Raw genomic sequence first — 18,851 nt, forward strand, 5'->3', positions numbered from 1 at the left:
ATGCATGTTGACAATTTATTCAGGGGCTCACTGGGCAGTTTTTTGGGCCAGTTTACTCATATGCCAAGCTGTCAGGTGGTTGTAATGACAGAGCAACTGGGCCATGTGTCACTTGTCCTCTAGGAGATCATCCCCAGCTTGTTCACATGGTGGCTGAGCAGGGCCACCTGAGAGAAGGAGAAAGAAAATAAGTCTATTGGAATTTTAGGCTCATCGTGACATCAAGTGCTGGTATCTCAGGCATATAACTAATACTGGGTTAGTGTCTACTTCTTAAAGGCAGAATGCTTTGTCAGACAGAGTAGTTAGTTGCTATTCCTGAAGTGCACAGAGCACTTCCTAAATTGTCTCCAAGCAGTGTTTTTTCCACTCTCAAATATGGATGGAAGTGTTCACATTTTGTTTATTCTTATTGTGACCCAATGAAGAATACATAAGTCTGGTAAATTATTATTCTCTTCATTCAATTCAAAGAGTGGGCATGGACCAGCACAGGGTGCCAGTTTGCTGCTATATAGATAAAGTGGGAGCTGGCTGGAAAGTGATGGCACCAGTTTTTTTCTTTTTCTTTTTCTTTCTTTCTTTTTTGTGGATCAGGCAGGGTAACATGGGGTCTGGAGAGTGGGGTGTTGGCTTCACATTGTGCCCAAATCTGAGATCATTTCAGTTAAGTCAAGAAGGGTGCAGAAGCATGCTTCTCTATATGTCACATTGTATTATTATTAAAACCAGTGTGTCTCTCACATTAGTAGCTTTCAGAGTAACAGAAACACATGTACGTATGACTGTGGCTATTGACTACAATACAACTGAGAACACATCTAACAGCTGTTAGGACTTCTGGGTATTTGTTGCCCAGCAAACTGATTTGGGGTTTCCCTTCTACCAGAAATCCATTTGAAAGAAGGGGCTAGGCATTAAGATTTTTGTAGGGAAGCAATTATAGATACACAGAACTGTGTTAGCTCGCAGAGTACCTTGACTATCCCTCTCAAAGTTAGTCACTAATGTGTGACAATGGCACAATTTATCCAGAACTTGACAGCTGCAGGCTCAGAGCCAGAGGCTGCTGTTAAAAACACTCTGGCTTCTCCCTTGTATGTCATTCTGTGACTGTTTGTAATTTAGCTCTGGCTTTGTCAGGACACCCAGTCAGTATCTGGGGACACTCCTTTGTTGTCTACTCACATGTTAAGGTGCAAAGTAGTTTCTTCTGAAAGCGGTTTTAACAAAACTTTAACAATAAATTTACTTAATATTTTTGATTACATATATACTCATTGCATAAAATACTTGTTACATTTTCATACAAGCTTATAGTTAAAATTAAGCAAAAAGCAGTGAAACAAAGAAAAGATCAGGAGAATAATTAGAAAGAAGAAAAGGAAGGGAAGGAAAGAGGGAAGGGCAACAGGGAGGAGAAGGGAATAAAAAAGTATAATGGCTTCCTGTGTTTTCTGTTGTCCTCAGTGTTAAGCCTGTCCACTTGTCATGCCTATGTGAAAAGAAAATTGAAAGAATTTGTGCAGCAACAAGCTGCTTCTGTAGTGTTCAAAAAACAATGGTACACATTGCTAACAGTTCACAGAGCTTTTCTCTGAGGAGGCTTTTATTTGAGAGAATGGATGTGTTCTATTTTTGTAACAAAATGTAAACACACGTGAGAAAAACACTAATTTGACATGAGTTTTAATCCAGGGGCCAATTGCATACACCTTCTAGTTAGTCACTGAATCCCTCATTTTTGTGTTCTAAGCACTTAAACTTGCCAATGCTGTTCCCTCATATATACTTTTGTGTTCTGCTTCCTTCATGTTTGGTATATGTTAATGGAAATTAGCTTTTTTAAAGTATTATTTCTACACTAGGAGAGACATCAAAGGAACTGGAGGGCTGATAAGAGCCAAGGGATTGGAAAAGGCATCTTCTGATGGCACACCAATAGAGCTGAGGTTCTTTAAATATTTTATCAGGATGATGTAGTTTTCAAAGTCTCTTCTTAAAAGTACCCTGGTGTACTGTCAACAACAAAGTGGGCTTTGATAACAGTATATGGTCTAAAACCATGTCCTCAAGTCATCAGAATGCTTCTAAATATGAATCTAAATGATTCAAATGTGAATCCCAAATTAAAGACTTGCCTCAATATGTCCCCATCCTGGGAATGTGTGCAGGAGGAATCTATGCCCTGCAGCAGATGTGCCTTGTCCTCAAGAACTCTCCACATATCCAGGATGTGCCCTTTGCTTCTGGTTACAGTGCTGTCCCCTCTGGAATGCTACAGTCAGGCACTGGCAGGCTAGACTTGTCAGGAATGAATGCCCCGGAGCAGCCCTTCATGAGTTGCAGATGGGAACTGCTAGAAAGATTCTTAAAGTCTCTCAGTTTTTATTTAGGGAACATCTGAGCCACACTTTTCTCAGTTTTCCCAAAAGTTCAAACTCATCTATTCCATGCCCTGTTCTGGATTTCTTCCCATGTTTTTCTAGTATATCTGCTCACCTCTAACTTCTCTTGGGATTGCTTTTCCCAGATAAACTCATTACTTCCAGCCCTCATGCCAATAAGAAGCCAGTAGGAGTCACATGCTATATATTCTCAGAATTAAATTCCAAGGCCATCCATGTTACTGTTTTATATTTTCCTTCTATTGTTGTTTTTCTTCTGTCAACCTCCACCTAGTCCACCCCACAGAATTCCAAATTCATAAAGCCCCTCTTTATAAGGTCAAGTTCTTTGTTTACTAGCTAAGGAATAATGTATAAAATAAGAAAAGAACCAGTTGGTAGTATACAGAACTAGAATCGTAATAGTGATTGTAAATGAATAACAAAATAAAACAAGTCATTCACTGAATTCCAAGATAGAAGATAGTTACAATAACAGAATAAACATGAGAGATAGCACGCAACTATTTTTAAGTGCTAGTTTTAGGGATTTATACCAGCAGAAATGAAGCAGAAAACTATTGAAATTATCAGAATATATCTCAGAGTAAGTAGAAGAACCCTCCTATTTCATTTCCAATTTTCTAAATTATAAATGGCAGATGTGTACATTTGTCAAATTATCCACAAGTGACTCTGATTTTATATTAATGCTACTGTTACTGTGTTCTAGATACTAGCCTGAGACATGTTTAGAATTAACCCATGCAATCCATTTAGTGATCTTACCAATTTTAGGAATATGACTTGAGAAAGTAAAGTACCATGCCTAAGCCCACATATATGCGATTTAGAGGACTTTAGACTTGGACAGTTGGTTCCTTTAGAGCAGTGGTTCTCAACCTATGGATTGTGACACCTGTGGAGATTGAGAGGGTCTTTCACACTACCGCCTAAGACCATCAGAAAACACAGATATTTACAGTATGACTCATAACAGTAGCAAAATTACAGTTACGAAGTAGTAATGAAAATAATTTTATGGTTGGGATCACCACAACATGAAGAACTGTGTTAAAGTATCTTAGCATTAGGAAGGTTGAGAATCACTGAAATAGAGTCCCTGTTTTTGAATATAAGTAAGACTCCCATCTCCAGCTGTCCTGAAGCAATTCTTGGTAAATAGGGAGAAGCAATGATGTAAGTGTTAGGAATTGGTAGAATGCTCAGGAAGTGCCAGAAACCTCAAGAAGTGAAAGGTTTCATTTTGCCTGGGGGATTTGGAAATCCATGGGGGATAGCATCCTTGACCTTACTGAAAAGGGCACTGCCCATTAACAAAACTACTCTTAGAGGATAAGGTACTCTAACCTACTTTAAACATATGACGCTATGAGTGTTTCCACCCACTTTCCCAGTCTATGTAAGAGTCATTAATGCTTATTCTTGCAAAAGAGACTTGCCCTTCATGATTGTCTAAGTAAATATTTGACTTTCTGTTAAGTGTTTCTCCTTGGAAGTATAAATATCTGCTGTTGTATTCCCATGGGTTTCTCTGACTTCAAGAAGATTCCTGTTACTGAGTCTTCTAACTCTTTTCTACTCAGTTCAATTCTCTAGGAAATTATGTAGTGCATACCAACTTCCACACCAAGTCAGATAAAGTTACTTCTGTGGATTTAATTCTGTGGTGTGGTTCATTTGCCTGGTCTGTAAATGTTCACCCATGTCCTGGGAAAAAGATCCTGGCATTCTAAAATGTGCATTCCAGTCCACGACCTGCTGCTCAGGAGAGTGACACTGAAGGCCAATGGGTCAGATGTTTGTAATGGCTCTTATGCTGTCTAGGAATGAAACACACTGCTTTCCTTTAACCTTCATTCACATAGACTTAAAAAATTCTTGCTTTTTCTTATGATTTAAAAAATGTTCTTGATGTAAGTTATCAGCTTCTTCAGAAAGTTTTACACATGGCTTCACTTAATTATTAACCTATAAAATATGAAGTGACAAAACAATTATCTGACCATGTCTTCTCACTGGGTAATCTACAATGTTTTTTCCTCTTATCTATTTTAAAGGGAAAAGATATAAAAATCCCTTTCTTTTAAATTAAGTCCAGATTACAGCTTCATTTTTGCTTCTTTCTGTGAGCTTCCAAAAGGTTTTCAGACATACTCTCACTTGAAATCCTGAGATAGGACAGTAAAACAAATGCTAATATTTGCAGAATAAAGACATGCTTTTGCACAAGACTCAAATAAAAGAAGCCTAAACAAAGTGGAGGATTATTTCTTTTACATGTTAAGGTCTGAACCTGTGGGCAATTTAAAGAAACCCCATGCCATATAATTGTCTGGGTATACATGTGTTTTTTTTTTTTCTGTGCATTGTTCAACCAGATGTAGAGTATTAGTGTGGCTGAGGATGGGTCACCTTACTCACATGCCCAATTCCCATTGCACAGACACAGAAACAGAAGGAACTTGTTTCTGTTTTTTTTTTTCTTCAAGAATGTGACACAGAATTTCATACATCAAGGAAACTTGTAGCCTGTTGGCTAGAATTAAGTTAAATGCCTGAGCTTATCTTCGAGGGAAGATGGGAAATGTGATTTAGTAGTCAAAAGTTCCACCATCTCAGAGCGGCTGTTACTGAAAGGACAAAAGGAATTTGGCTGCTGGAGAACAATGACTGCTGCTTGGAAGGCTGCCTGTCACAGTTCAGTGCAGAGGATACCGGGATCCTTCCAGCTTTAGTGCTCGGCAACTTTATATGCCAAGTTTTTAATTAACTTGTGCTTTACTTATGCCCGCGGGTATTTCTGTTGCTTTTGTGGCTGGGCATTCATTTTATACGTTGTTGAATAATTGTATTGTCTTGTGCTTGTTACCATGAATATCTGCTTACTTTAGTTTATTTCAGGTGCATGTATCCAGCCCTACATGTATGTGTGTATGTGTATATATAGTATTTTATCTTTGTGCATATCTGTGCATATATGATTATATATGTCTCTATAGAAGAGCATATACAAATACATAGAATTGTGATGTTTTATTTTAGTATTTTGTTAAATTTCATTTTTTCCCTCTCATCTTTGCCCTCTCCTTAGTCATAGCTTAAATTTGAATTCTCTTGCTTCTATAGGGTGTTTAAAATAGAAATAGGTGGCAGATATGGGTGAGGTAGCGTCTGTGGTCAGCTTTTGCTGTCATCTGTTGGATTGTTCTAATTTTCTAGTATAGACTAGGGCTTTTCGTGTGTGCATGTTGAACTTAACTATTACATGGTGTACTCATCTTGCATCATTTCTACTTGTATGCTTTAATTGTTATTTATTCCTGGATCAGTAACAAATATACATTATATGTATTATGTATGCCATATCAACTTTGTGAATTAAATCAGTATATGTGCATAGAAAACCATAACTTAAAGATGCTGTAACATTTTGCTTTTTGCACATCATCTTTGGTAATGCTTTAAATTTTTATATAATCTGGGGAAGATGTCTCAAAACAAAGTATTGAGTCATTGTTACTGATCTTGTGTTCCTAAAAGCTTTGGTGGGGTAGATGATTGCTCAGAAAGGAAAATGAACTGCGAACTGAATATGTTATAGATAACTAATGATGGAATTGAAGAGACTATGACCAGATAAGTAGGACACTGAGTGGGATATAGGACCGAGAGAACTTAATCACTTTCAAACAGTTCAGTTACAAACACTTACTATTGGCCGTCTCATCCTGGTTCCACTGAGAACGCAAAGTTCAAATGAGGAGCCCATTCATTACTCAGGTGGTTGATTTTGGGTGTCTCAAGTAGCAAAAGGCAAGTTCTGTATTTTCCTATTTTTATCCATATTCCATAAAGGAGGAAGTTTGGTAAAATGAATTAATATGGGTTCTCAGCAAAAGAAATAAACCCCAGCCTCTTCCAATGATTCTGTTCAAATCTTCCATCTGGTCTCCAGAAGACTTACTTGGAAATTGTAGGTAGCCTCTCACCAAAGATGTCTACTCTTCGAGTGGACAGTACTTTGTCCTTCCAGCACATTTGCAACTCTTGTTTCATTCTCACCTGTGCCTGGGACTGAAGTAGCTCTGGATTTCTGCTGAGTGAGACTTTCCAGTATCATTCTCTCATGAAAATAAGTTGATTGTGGCTGCAGGTAGCTTTTAGATTATGCAGCATTCAGAGCTATGCCACTGCAAACTCTGAATTGAAGTTGAGCCTCTCTTTCCATAGTCTAGCAACTTCATGAAAATCTTGAGATGTGTATTAAAATAATCATTACTTAACTATTTGTAAAGGAGCTGTGGGGCCGGCATGCCTCTTATAAATACTGCCTTATTTTGCCACTGAAAATGAGAAAATAGATAGATGGCAAGCAGGTCTTATGATATAATTATAATCATTTCCTGGAGCAAAATTCATAAAAGTAAAGATCTCATTCCATATCTTCAACTGAGGTCAGGGAAGACAAAAACCTGTGTTAACAGCATCTTGCTTGTGCTGTGCACAAAGCTAGGATGTAAAATACAATGAACTGTAAAGGAGAGAGTCAGGGAGCATGATATCATTTTGCTCAGTGGGCTTTCAGTGAATACCATATATCTAATATATATGGGTGTTTCTAATACATTGAAAAATAAACTGTTAAGTACCATTTTTTGTAGGTCAGAAAAACATGGGCTACAGAGAAGTCCATGTGCACACATTCACACATCTATAGATTTGTGTGTACATTCATGTATGGAGATATTTATGTTGCTACTTCAGTCAAAACTAGTAATGCCAAGTGGGACTGTACTTGACTTTCAGAGCATAGTGAAAGGGAACCAAAATTATGAGGCAGCTACGAGGACCCATCTTTAGGATTACATCAGAAAATTCTGTTCCCCAGGAAGAAACCTCATTTGGAAAACTGTGCCTCCTACCATATTCTCAAATGTGAGACTCGACATGTGAAATTTTGTCTGTGTTAAAACTGAGAGAAAAATATTATTCAAAGCTGATACTGAGATTTTTTTATGCTGACCTGCTAGGGCAGAAACCTTTTCACCTATAAGGATGGAACCTTTTGAGGTTTTGTTCCTTACTTATGTCACAGTGATGCCAACAGTCTTTCATGCACCATGCTTTGTACAGAAGCAGCTGAAGCATAAGGTGAGGGCCCAGGAAACTGTTACTTCTTTAGTTATTAGGCACCTTATCTGAAGAGCTTTGGGACTTTTTGCTCCTAAACCAAAGCTTATTGTTGGAGTCAAGTGACATCAGGTTGTTCTGTTTTACTATAGTGAAGCCATTGATACTCCTAGACAGTAGGAATTCATCATCCATTTGGGGGAAATGACTGTAAAACTTAAAACTGTGTTCGTAAATGGGAAAGCCCGGCATCCTATTAAAAAACATCTTTTGGGTTTTTCTTTTTTTGTTGGTCTCTTGTGCCTTAGATTTCACTTTCTCTGTAGAATTATGAAACATACATAAGCACACATGGACTAGCACTAATGAGACAGTTGGTGCCAGTATCAATAAATCTGGGTTTGGACTCATGTCGCTCATCTGAACAGTAACTTTCCCGAGTCGTTTTCTTCTCATTTGCACAATGAGGTGACCTGGGGCCATGAATGGGAGGAGAGGCTGGACACTTGGTTTCTGGTCCTGGCCCTGGAGTCTCTGGCTGCTGATCTGGCAGAGGAACACACAAAACGTTTGACCTTGCTTCCATCTTTCATCATGCACTGTGCTGCTGCCCTTGATATTTAAGTGAACATGATGCCACTGGCTCAATGTCAGTGGGGCTTGCACTCTGGGCTGCCTTCCAGCCAAAGGGATAGATTTATGCTGATTCATCGACACCAACTTTCCCAGATGCTGTCTTTTCTGGTTTCTACTGTAGAATTGAACAAGTCTGCCAAAGTTTAAGACAGAGTTTATTTGATCTTCATAAACCGGCTAAAGTGGGAAAGCCTAAAGGACCTTCTAAAGTGTTCTGCATATGTCAGAAAAATCTGACTGTTTAGAGGTCTTATGTTAGATGTTTGTTATGGTACAGTGTCAACAACCAAAATTTACTAGGGGTACTTAAAGTGCTGCTCATGTCAGCCCTACAGAGTTGTAGTTATTGTCATCGTCAGGTGTATTAGCTACTTTTCTATTGCTGTGAGAAAACACCATGACCAAGGCAATTTAAAGAAAAAAGTTTATTTGGATTTATGGTCCCAGAGAGTTAGAAGGCACTATTCCTATAGTGAGCTGAGGCCTTATATCTTGAGCCTTAAGCATGAAACAGAAAGCAAATTGGCCCTAGGGACAAACTTTCTCCAGTAAGGCCAGACCTCCTAAACCTCCCAGACTGTACAATCAATTGAGGACCAAGTGTTCAAATGTCCAAGACTATAGGAAGCATTTCTTATTTACGAGGGTTTTTTTTTTTTTTGGTTTTTATGAGACAGGGTTTCTCTGTATTGTTTTGGAGGCTGTCGGTCCAGCCCAGCCTTGAACTCACAGAGATCCGCCTGCCTCTGCCTCCCAAGTGCTGGGATTAAAGGTGTGCTCCACCACCGCCCGGCCAGCATTTCTTATTTAAATCATCGCACTAGGTAAGAATGCAGAGGACTGGCAGACTGAATTACTTGCCTAACCACCTGCTAACAGAGCCAAGGTTGGAACTGTTCAGTGCTTTTAACTATTCTGCTGACCCTGTCTTTGGCTGATGATTTTCTGTTCCACTTTTGAATATACTTTATGTGCCTCCCGAAGTGGGTACCTTCAATTCGCAGTCACAACCAGACATCAGTACTAACTTTAAATCAGAGAACCAACTTGTATACAAACTTTATCAAGTATAAAATTGGGAACCATCACATGTCTGATTGGGATTGCATTTGCTGAGTTTACAGAATCATTCATCTGAAATACTCCGCTGAAAAGTGTCAGTTTGAGGAACAGGTGGGCATAAAGTCACTTAAATACACATGCCTCCCAATTGGCTTAGAATTATCACTAGTGCATGTCTTCTTGGTAAAGGATTATATATGCCCATCTCACTTCAAAGAAATACAATTAAAGTCTATCCCTTGTAGACTCATACAGTTCTAGAAAGGACATGCCCTCTCCTTTTAGCTCCTTTTATATTGGCATAGCAAAATATACGAGGCTGGGAGTTTATAAAGAAATTTATTTCCAGTTGTTCTGGAGTCTAGGATATACAAGTTGAAAGGCCTACATCCAATGAGGACCTTTTGCTATGTCATCTAGTGGCAGAAGGTAGGGAGTTTCATATGAGTAAGTGGGTAGGGGAAGGAGTAGGCACAGACTCACCCTTATTGGGAAACTGCTCTCCTAGTAATGATATCACAATAATGCCATTAATCCTAATCACCCCTCAAAGGCCTCACAAGCTCTCAACCCTCTTGTCTGAGGTCTGAGTTTCCAACACAGAGACACTGGAGAAACCAGAGCAATGACCATTTATTTTTTCCCCACCTGTCTAAATGAGGTAACTTCACATAGTCGTTGGAGATGATGGAGCCCATATAACCAGGAATGCCTGGATTGGACTATAACATGGGTAGGGATAATCTTGTACTAACTAAGGCTCTTGAGAGTTTGGGGCTTATCTGGTATAGAGCAGCTAACATTACTTGGCCTAAGGATGGCTAAAAGCACCTTGCAAAGCTGTTGTTGCTTTCATCTTGGTTCAAAGCAAAGGAATACGGATTCTCTTACTGCTGGGCCTTGGATTACTGAGTAGTAATTAAACTTAGCCATGCATTGCTACTTTTCAATAAATAATATTATTGTATGGCCTCAGAGTGTTGTTTTCCATATGAGTTTAATTTGCTTTTCACCCCCAGAGAATGTCTGACAACATCTGGAGATGTGTGATGACCATACATGGAGGAAGGTACTTCCAACAACTTGTGGCTAGAAGACTGGGTACTACTAGCATCCTGCAGTTGACTATGACACCCCCTTAAAGGAAAACATCTGACATAAAATGTTGACAGTTGTAAGGCTGAGAGACCCTGTTTTAGAAACATGTTTGGAGTCACAGTTATGTCCTCATGACAAATGACTTACTGGAACTCATAGAGACCATTCTCGGCCCCTGCTCTGTTTTTTTATCCTGTTTATTAGATATGTTATAAAGGCCACATTATGTAGCATATAAAATGTTGGTTTTAGGAGCTGGAGAGGTTGCTTAATAGCTAAAGTGCTCGCTGAGCAAGTTTGAGGACCTGAGTTCAGATCTCCTAAAAGTACATAAAAAGCTAGGGGTGGTGTTGCCCTTTTATAACCCCAGTACTAGTAGATGGAGACCGGAGCATCCCAGGAGCTTGCAGAATAGCCAGTCTAGTCAATCAGCAAACTACAGGTTTAGTGTCTCCAATATGTATGTATGTATGTATGTATGTATGTATGTATGTATGTATGCATATGTGTAAACATATATACACATACACATATACACCATGGTGCAGGAGAGAACATGGCTTTTAAAGCTACATATTTATGTCAATAGCTGTATAATTTGTGACAAGTTAATAAACCTATAAGCTTCACTAATGCATAAATTGGAATATTATCATTACTTCCTAGGTTTATGGGCCTTAAATAGAATGATATACATAAAACATTATGATAGCCGCAGCTTACAAAAAGGTACTCACAGTAAATATTCTTTTGTTTCCTAGAATTTTCATAAATGTGACAAAAATAACTTGCTAATGAGTTCTGAAACTGTGCAACTGAATAAATAGGAAATAATTTATGGAGTGGCATTATGTGCTGGCCCACATACACTTATATGTTTTTCACGTACATTTGAAGAAATAACTACTTTCCCCAAAGGAAAAGGGACCACATTGCAAAAACTAAAATAATACCCACCTGTAACTTAATATAGTTCAGTATTCTATTCTCTCCTTTTTACTAAGCTTTTTGTTTGAGAATTTCATACCCTTATATAATGCATTCTGATCACTCTTACTACTGTTCCCCTCCCATCCTTGGCAACTCCTACTTCTTTCTCAGGTCCTCTTCCCATGTTCATATCTTTAAGTTCTGTTTGTTTTTGTTTTGTTTTGTGACTCACTGAGTTTAACTAGGACCATTTTGTGAGCCATTATATGGAGCTGTACATGGACTCCAGTACATGGTCTCTCTGTTGGCTATACCGCTGAAGACAACAACTCCTTCTCTCACACAATGAACCAAGAAGTACTGATTCCACAGGGATGGGTAGGATCCTGGGAGCTCCATCCCATTCATGACTTACTGTTTATAGAACAGTCTTGTGCAGGCGTGAAGCAGATGAACTTAGCAGTTATGTTGTTCATGAGTGCAACAGTCATGTTCAGAAGAGAACATGTCATGGTCTTCCTCCTCTTTATCCCCCTTTCTATTCTTTTTGCCTCCTTTTAGCAATGCTCCCTGAGTTTTTGATGGCGTGATACCATTGTCTTATTTAGGGGTGAGTATTCACCAATCACTGCATAAAGAAGCTCCTCTGATCAAAGCTTGATAACAACATTTGTTTGTGGTTATAAATCCAAATATTTAGAAGGTAATTTGACATCATGACCATTTTTAAATGAAAATGACAGTAAGAAGATGCTCTCTAGGCCTTATCACTTCCTTGACCATGTGTTTTAACCAGATTTATAGTTTCTGGTGTGAATTCCATCCGATGAAGACAAACGCAAATCTCCCAAAACAGTCATGCCCATATTGCATCAGAGAGTATATTTTGTCTGATCAATTGATATTATAGCATACAAGGTCCAGGACTAGGTAAGACCATTGATAATTTTAATATCTTACCGGCCTACATGATACCTCCAGGCACTCCTCAGCATGGAGGAAATTTCCCATTCTGTTCTAGCTTGGTTTGGTCTGTCATACAGTCATCCCTTTCATGACAATGAACTGGTAAGCCACCTTTCTAAGATTTGGTTTAGACAACCATTATTTGTTGATATAGACCCATGTTTTTGACTATGTGACAATTCTAGTTTTCTGTGGTCCTGTTTTATTTGCATGCCATTTTCATACCCATGGCATGTCAATATCCTGCATATATATTTACTACATGTTTTTCCAGGTCTGACTTCTTATTTTTCTGTCCAAGGCTGGTGCACCATATTTTGACTGAAATATTTTGGAGTGATCTTTACAATGGCACAAAGGTTCAGACACTGATTTTAGAGTCTTTATTAGCTTTCTCATAACTGTAGCTCTTTTTTTTTTACCAAATGGAGTTTGCAGAGTTGTTCAGTGATAATGCAAATAGATTTTCCTGTTGTACAGGTGATGTTTTCTATGTTAAATGGAGTTCTGTGTGTCTACTGTAGAAGTTGTTTGAAGACAACCTTTCATTCAAAACCTCATCAGTTTTTGGTAGCATATCATATGTAAGAAAAATTTAATGTGTATGGTGTCCTCCTGGTGCTGGGTGTGACCATTTTGGATCTTGGAACTTACCAGGATACTCAGTCACTCCAAAGGGTCAGTGTCTCAGTCTACATGTCCCAAATAGTTCATGACTTGTTGGAAAGTTTTATTCTAAACTGTTTTGGTACTAAATAAGATCAAAGAATTATATATCTATTTCTTTATGACCCTTGGACCCTAAAACTTGTCCTTTATTTTTATTTTCTGGTTTGTCATAACAGTTTTACCTTGTGTTCTAGAGCTCAATTTATGTTGCATAATTGTGAGTACTCGCCTTGGCTGCACTTGAGTGTTGATGCCTGTGCAGGAACAGATCTGTCCCCTTCTTGCTTATCTCAGTGCTCCTGTGTTGTCTTCCTTCAAGCACATGTTATAATTATTTTCTTTTGCAGTAGGAATGAATATTGAGTTCTGTGCAATTAATGCTATTATAGGGCAGACACAGGCCTCTTCCTGGCATCACCACTATGTTTGGGAAATTGCAGTAATTCATGTGACTTAGGAAGCAATTCCTTCTATGACTTTTAAAATGACATTTTCAAGGGAAGAAGTTATTAACCAAGAAGAAAGAACTCCTGGAGAACAGCTGATTACTCTTAATAGTGCTGGTCAGGGAGAGCTGGGTTCTGGCACCCTGTCTCAGTGGCCTGTTGATAACATGGGAGGGGGGCTGTCAGGGACAAGGGAAATGTGGCAGAACAGCAGGAGCCAGTGAGAACAGTTGGGTTCTTTGGCCTAGAGAAAAGAAGTCCAAGGGAGACAAGAAGCTATTTTCAGCTCCCTAAGAAGAATTAATAAAACCGATCTTGAATTCTTCAGTGTACAGAACTAAGACTAATCGGTAGAAAAAACTAGAGAAAGTCCTCACAACCCTTTTGGAAATTGACTGCTAATATAGTTGTGTGTCACTTTGTAATTTTTTCTATGTAAACTCATCTATACATGCATATTTTGTGTCATGCATGTGTTTATAAAAATGATATCATGGCGTATTTTCTTAAAATGGAAGAAAATTTGATTTTCCTTATGATGAAATAAAAGAATTAGTAACATTTTATAGTAGGGTAGACTGTGCTGTCCCTGGATTTGCCCTGAGTTCACATAACTGGAATAGGACAGACCAGTGGATCTCCAGACTGGACGTTTATGCACGTCTACTGTAGATCCTGTTAAAAGTGTGTTCTGATTCAGTTCCGTGTGTGGGATCCAATGGTAGGACAGGAAACTCTCCGAAGAAAAAGGACTGGCACCTCTAGTTGTTTAGAAAGCTGCCGTTGGCCTGGGATGAAACTCCTTCAAGTTTACTTACAAGATGAAGGCTTTTTTATCTTGACTGCACATTATCTGTGGGAAAGTGTTGGTTATACACAACTGTTTTTAATATTTGTCTCATCATTAGTCATTTTTCTTTTTCTAATTTTCCTAGTATAGCTTATAGTATTGTGATTATAACCTTTTATATTTTAACATTTAAAGAAAGTATTGTAATTACCCATGTTACTTGCATATATATTTGTTTGGAAAAATTATATGTATTTTGGCATGACATCTATGTGTCTAAGTTAGTTTCCATAGTGACACAAGGATTATATGTAGGTGATATCTCCACTGATTCTAACAAGATTAACCACAATAAAATTTTGATAAAAAATATCTAAAATAACTGAGCACAGCTTACATGCTAGGCACTGCTCTAAGGTCTTGTTATATAAAGCAAATACAGACTTATAATGAAATAGGCACTAATGATACTAAGTAACTGACCCAAAGTCACTCACTATGTGTTAAAATTAAGGTTTGAACCTAGCTTCATTTGTGTGTTTGTGCATGGGTATGCACATGGAAGCCAGATCACAACCACTGATGCTGTTCCTCGGGTTCTCTGTGTCTTACTTTTAAGATAGGTCTCTCACTTGCCCAGAACTCAGTAAGTAGGCTAGACTGGCTAGCTAACAAATCCCAGATATACATGCCACATCTCCCCAGTACTGGGATTACAAGAGCATGCCACTATGCCTGGAAGTTTTAGAATTTTTAGTTGTTAATTTTTATGTCTGGGAGTAATTTGCTTACATGTATTGTCTATGCACCATGTGCATGGCTGTGGCCTGTCTCCAGGAGAGGACTGTGATGGTGTTGGTGCTCAGCCAAATACTGTTCCTTTTCTCTGTAAGACTATGTTTTACCAGCAGTACTACACCTAATTATTTTGCTAAGTTAGTGGTGTATAGGTCTTTTATTTATTAATACCATCTTCCAGGAAGAAAGCATTCCCAAAGTCTGATCCTGGGAGTAGTCTAAAGTAAAGACTGTGTGGGTCATGCTTCCTTGGATAATTTTACCTTTTTGATGTAAGAAAGGATGTAACCTGCTGGGACAAGGTTAACAGACTTAGAAGTCACTGATGAAGAGAGTTGGGTTTTTGTTGTTTGTACACAGTTGTTGGAAAAGACAATTGAGTCTTATATGCTAATGGTTCTTCTTTGTGATGTAGTTTATATAAATTTAAAATATACAAATCTCAAATGTATTATTCACCAAATGTGGACAATTGCATATAACTGCAGCCATAATGTAGTTCAACAAAGAACATCTTCAGTGTTCCAGAAAATTCTTGTGTTCCTCTTCTATTCAGTACCTATCACCCTGAACACACAGACAATATCTAGAAAGAGTGAAGACCCCATGATCCAACTTACTTTTGGGTGCTCTTGCTTGTCAACTGAGTTGAATCATCTAGCATGGTGCTGTACATCTGACTCAGCATATTTGTTCATCAGGCAACATAATGGTCTTGAATTTCATCCTGGCTAGTACACATTGCATTGCTAGTTTTTATTACCATCCAGCATTCCTTATATGATTTTACTAGTTTACTTATCTTGTCTCTTGGTGACGTATACCTATGTTGTTCCAAGTTTTGAGCTAGTATGACTAAAGGTGCCATCACCAGTATTACTTTGGTCCAATGTGGATACGTTTTCTTCTTTCTCAGGCAATTGCACAAACATGGGCTTGTTGGATCATACGGTAAGCCTGTTTAACTTTACTAGAATCTATGAGTTTTCTGAAGTGTTTGTGTCATAAGGATGGTTGTGATCACAGTGTTGACTACTTCTACCATCTTTTATCAAGATGCTGACAGTGATGGGGGAGTAACAGGATGGGGCTGTTGGTGAAGATGCTTTGCAGTCAGTGTCCTAGAAAGGTAATGGATTCTTCCACTGACAGCAGGATAGACATATTTACTTCTTAAACTCCTCCACCAGCAACGTCTGCCAACCTTCCATTAAGAGTTACACCCTTACCACTGGCTGTGTTACAAAATTAATTCCGGGACTGGCTTTCAGCCTACCTGCACCTTGACCTCTTGTTTGCCTCTCTCTGACTGTCCACACTACACTCTTGCTGTATCGTAAACCCTCTTCCTCATTTGGTAATTTTCTTGATGGATCTACACATCACTGCAACTTTGTAGGCATAACTGCTCTCTTTTAATAGGTGTGTGGTGTGTGCTGTGCTGGCATCTCCAGGCATCTGTGTCTTTGTAGCAAGGCCACGAGTGTTTTAATGTCTACGCAAGGCTCCACTCAGGGTCTGACACATACCATGAGCTCTTAAAATGCTGAGTATTCTTCTTCCCAGAATGGTCTGCTCTGCCTTTCTTCTTATAAGCGAGTGGACCTCTATCCTGACCCTGAGTCTCTTAATGTATAATCCTAAAAAAAAGGCTCTCTGGGAATTAGTTCTTATTAAAAGGCCTGGGGAGAACTAACTAGGCCCCCTTTACTCTATTCCTATATGCGGATACCATATACGTTCCTCTGGAGAATGCAGCACGAAAAGCACCACATTGGGAGCTGGGACAAAACCTTCACCAAGAAGCGACTCTGATGGCAACATGTTCTCAAATTTTCTAGCCTCCATGCCTGTGAGGAATCTATTATTGTTATTTACAAGTTTCTGAAAAGGAACTGATCAAGGAATTCCTATGGAAATCTATTGCAAGGCTCAGTAATGATGAACTATGACAGACCTGAACATTCCTATAATCTTGACCTAAAACTCTTTGAACATCCTGACCAAAGCAGTTGCCTTAGGTCCTTGACCTTATTTTGTATTTGTTTTTAATTGTATTGTGTTAACACTACTTGGATCATAGATTTTATTTGTTTAATGTATATTAAACATATGCTAAATAATAGTTTATAACAGTCAAAGTGCATGTTTGAAAATAATGATAGCTGGCATTTATTGAACACCTGCAGATTACTGGTTTCTGTTGTAAGTCTTTTGCATTAACCCATTCTACATACATGAGAAACAGGAACTAAGAGGGTTTATTGTCTTCATTTTACATGTGTAGAAATTGAGGAACAGAAATGTAAGAATAACTCCCTTTGAATCCAAAACTGTAGCACAGTGAAGATTCAGATCATGCCAATCTTGTGCCAAGATCTGTGAATAAATAACTGAGGTGAAAACTTTTGAATAAAGCTTCTTCTTCATGTGTCCCAAGGACAGAGACTTAGGTAGGCAGAGAAACTTCAGTTTCTGATGATGTGTCTCCTCCAGAACATTGCTAATAGGCTGGCGGACTTAGCCTTAAGCATGGAAATGCTCATCTCGTTTGCATTGAATGTGGAAGGCAGTGTCAGATGACAGAAGTGCATGAAGGGTCTCCCACATATCTTAGGAGTGGGAATATACATTCCAAAACCCATAGTTGATAAGATATGAAAGATCATTCATTAACGAATATGTAATCTGTGCTGAACTGCAACCAATTTCTAAATGAAATCAAGTAGGAAAGGTGAGCTGGTTCCTATTTCGGGCCTTTTGCGAACCTCTGCATCATTAGACCCTTAGAAATCACAGTATTTATGGCTGAAGAGGACAGATGCTTCCTACCTGTATGCATTTTCTGAGGTGGACCTTTATCTCCTTTCCCCAAGTCCACAGCTCACTTTTCCATCTCATCAGGGTCTCCACTATTTGCTGACCTGGTTCATAAACCTGAGCAAAAACTAAACTCCAGAGACCCTTACCTTGATTCTGAGCAAAGCTAAGTACATCCCATATTGATCTCTTTCCACATACCATTACCCCACTCCCTCATTCTACTTTATAACATACACATGACTTTGTATGTAGCCCAGCTCTGAACTGTCTGCATCTCTTGAAGCAGAACAATTAGAAAGGCTTTGTTGGATGAAAGATTTCATTAGCCAATATATTAGGCCTCAGAATCCCTCAAGTACCAACAGAGCATGCCATTTATTCCAGGTGAGTATCCAAATTGGGCTTTTATAGTACTTGACCATAAATCAAGTCTTAGAGGGAGGAGTTGTTCACCAATTGTCCCAAATTTTCCTCTAGTCTGTCCCTCTTCTCTGCTCCTATAGAAACACCCTCTTTTAGGGTTTTATTATTCATCTCCTGGTCAGCATTTTAGACTCAATCTTTCTACCAACACTAGGGAAGGACTCTGAATAACATACCACCTCTGACTTGGCAGGTGTGGGATGGAGCTAGAGATCTTGTATCTCTAAGCAGTTCTTAGGGGTGCCCATGCTGCTCCATCAGATCACTGCTTAGATTGGTGTTACTCCATCCACAGCATGCACCAAAATCCTTTTAAAACATCTAGGCTGGAATGTACCTACAGGGTGGGCCAAGAACCTAATATGCATGAGTTCCTGGGGCCAGTCCCCAGCACCAGAAACAGACACACTCCCTATAGTTGTCAATCCATGTGGCAAGAAATTCAGATTTACTAGTTCCTGTCTGTGCCCATTTCTGCCAGCTTCCTTGCTGCATGTCTGGGTCCTCTGCTTTGAGAGCTACCATCCTGTATGACTGGATTGAAACCTGACTTATCATTTAGTGTTTCCACTCAGTATTTGGATATTCCATATACTTTTTTTGACTTGTTTATAAGACTGCTAATTCTTGTCTATGGACCATTTCATATACATCTTTAGTCTTTGGCAC

General features: G+C 38.8%; 1 protein-coding gene across 3 annotated transcripts in view; it reads left to right on the forward strand.

The window, feature by feature from the left end:
* Plcb1 (phospholipase C beta 1) overlaps positions 1–18,851 on the forward strand; it is a 667,876-nt gene that overhangs the window by 169,600 nt on the left and 479,425 nt on the right. Inside the window, exon 1 of one of the 3 annotated variants that reach the window (XM_040746356.1) lies at positions 15,858–15,887. The exons of the other annotated variants lie outside the window; for them this stretch is intronic. Within the exon in view, the coding sequence (XP_040602290.1) occupies positions 15,867–15,887 (21 nt within the window). The 5' untranslated portion in view covers positions 15,858–15,866. Of the gene's footprint in view, positions 1–15,857; positions 15,888–18,851 lie in introns of those variants that run through there. 3 annotated transcript variants of the gene reach the window in all.

Source organism: Mesocricetus auratus, unplaced genomic scaffold (assembly GCF_017639785.1).
Source record: "Mesocricetus auratus isolate SY011 unplaced genomic scaffold, BCM_Maur_2.0 Super-Scaffold_100004, whole genome shotgun sequence".
Classification (NCBI taxonomy): domain Eukaryota; kingdom Metazoa; phylum Chordata; class Mammalia; order Rodentia; family Cricetidae; genus Mesocricetus; species Mesocricetus auratus.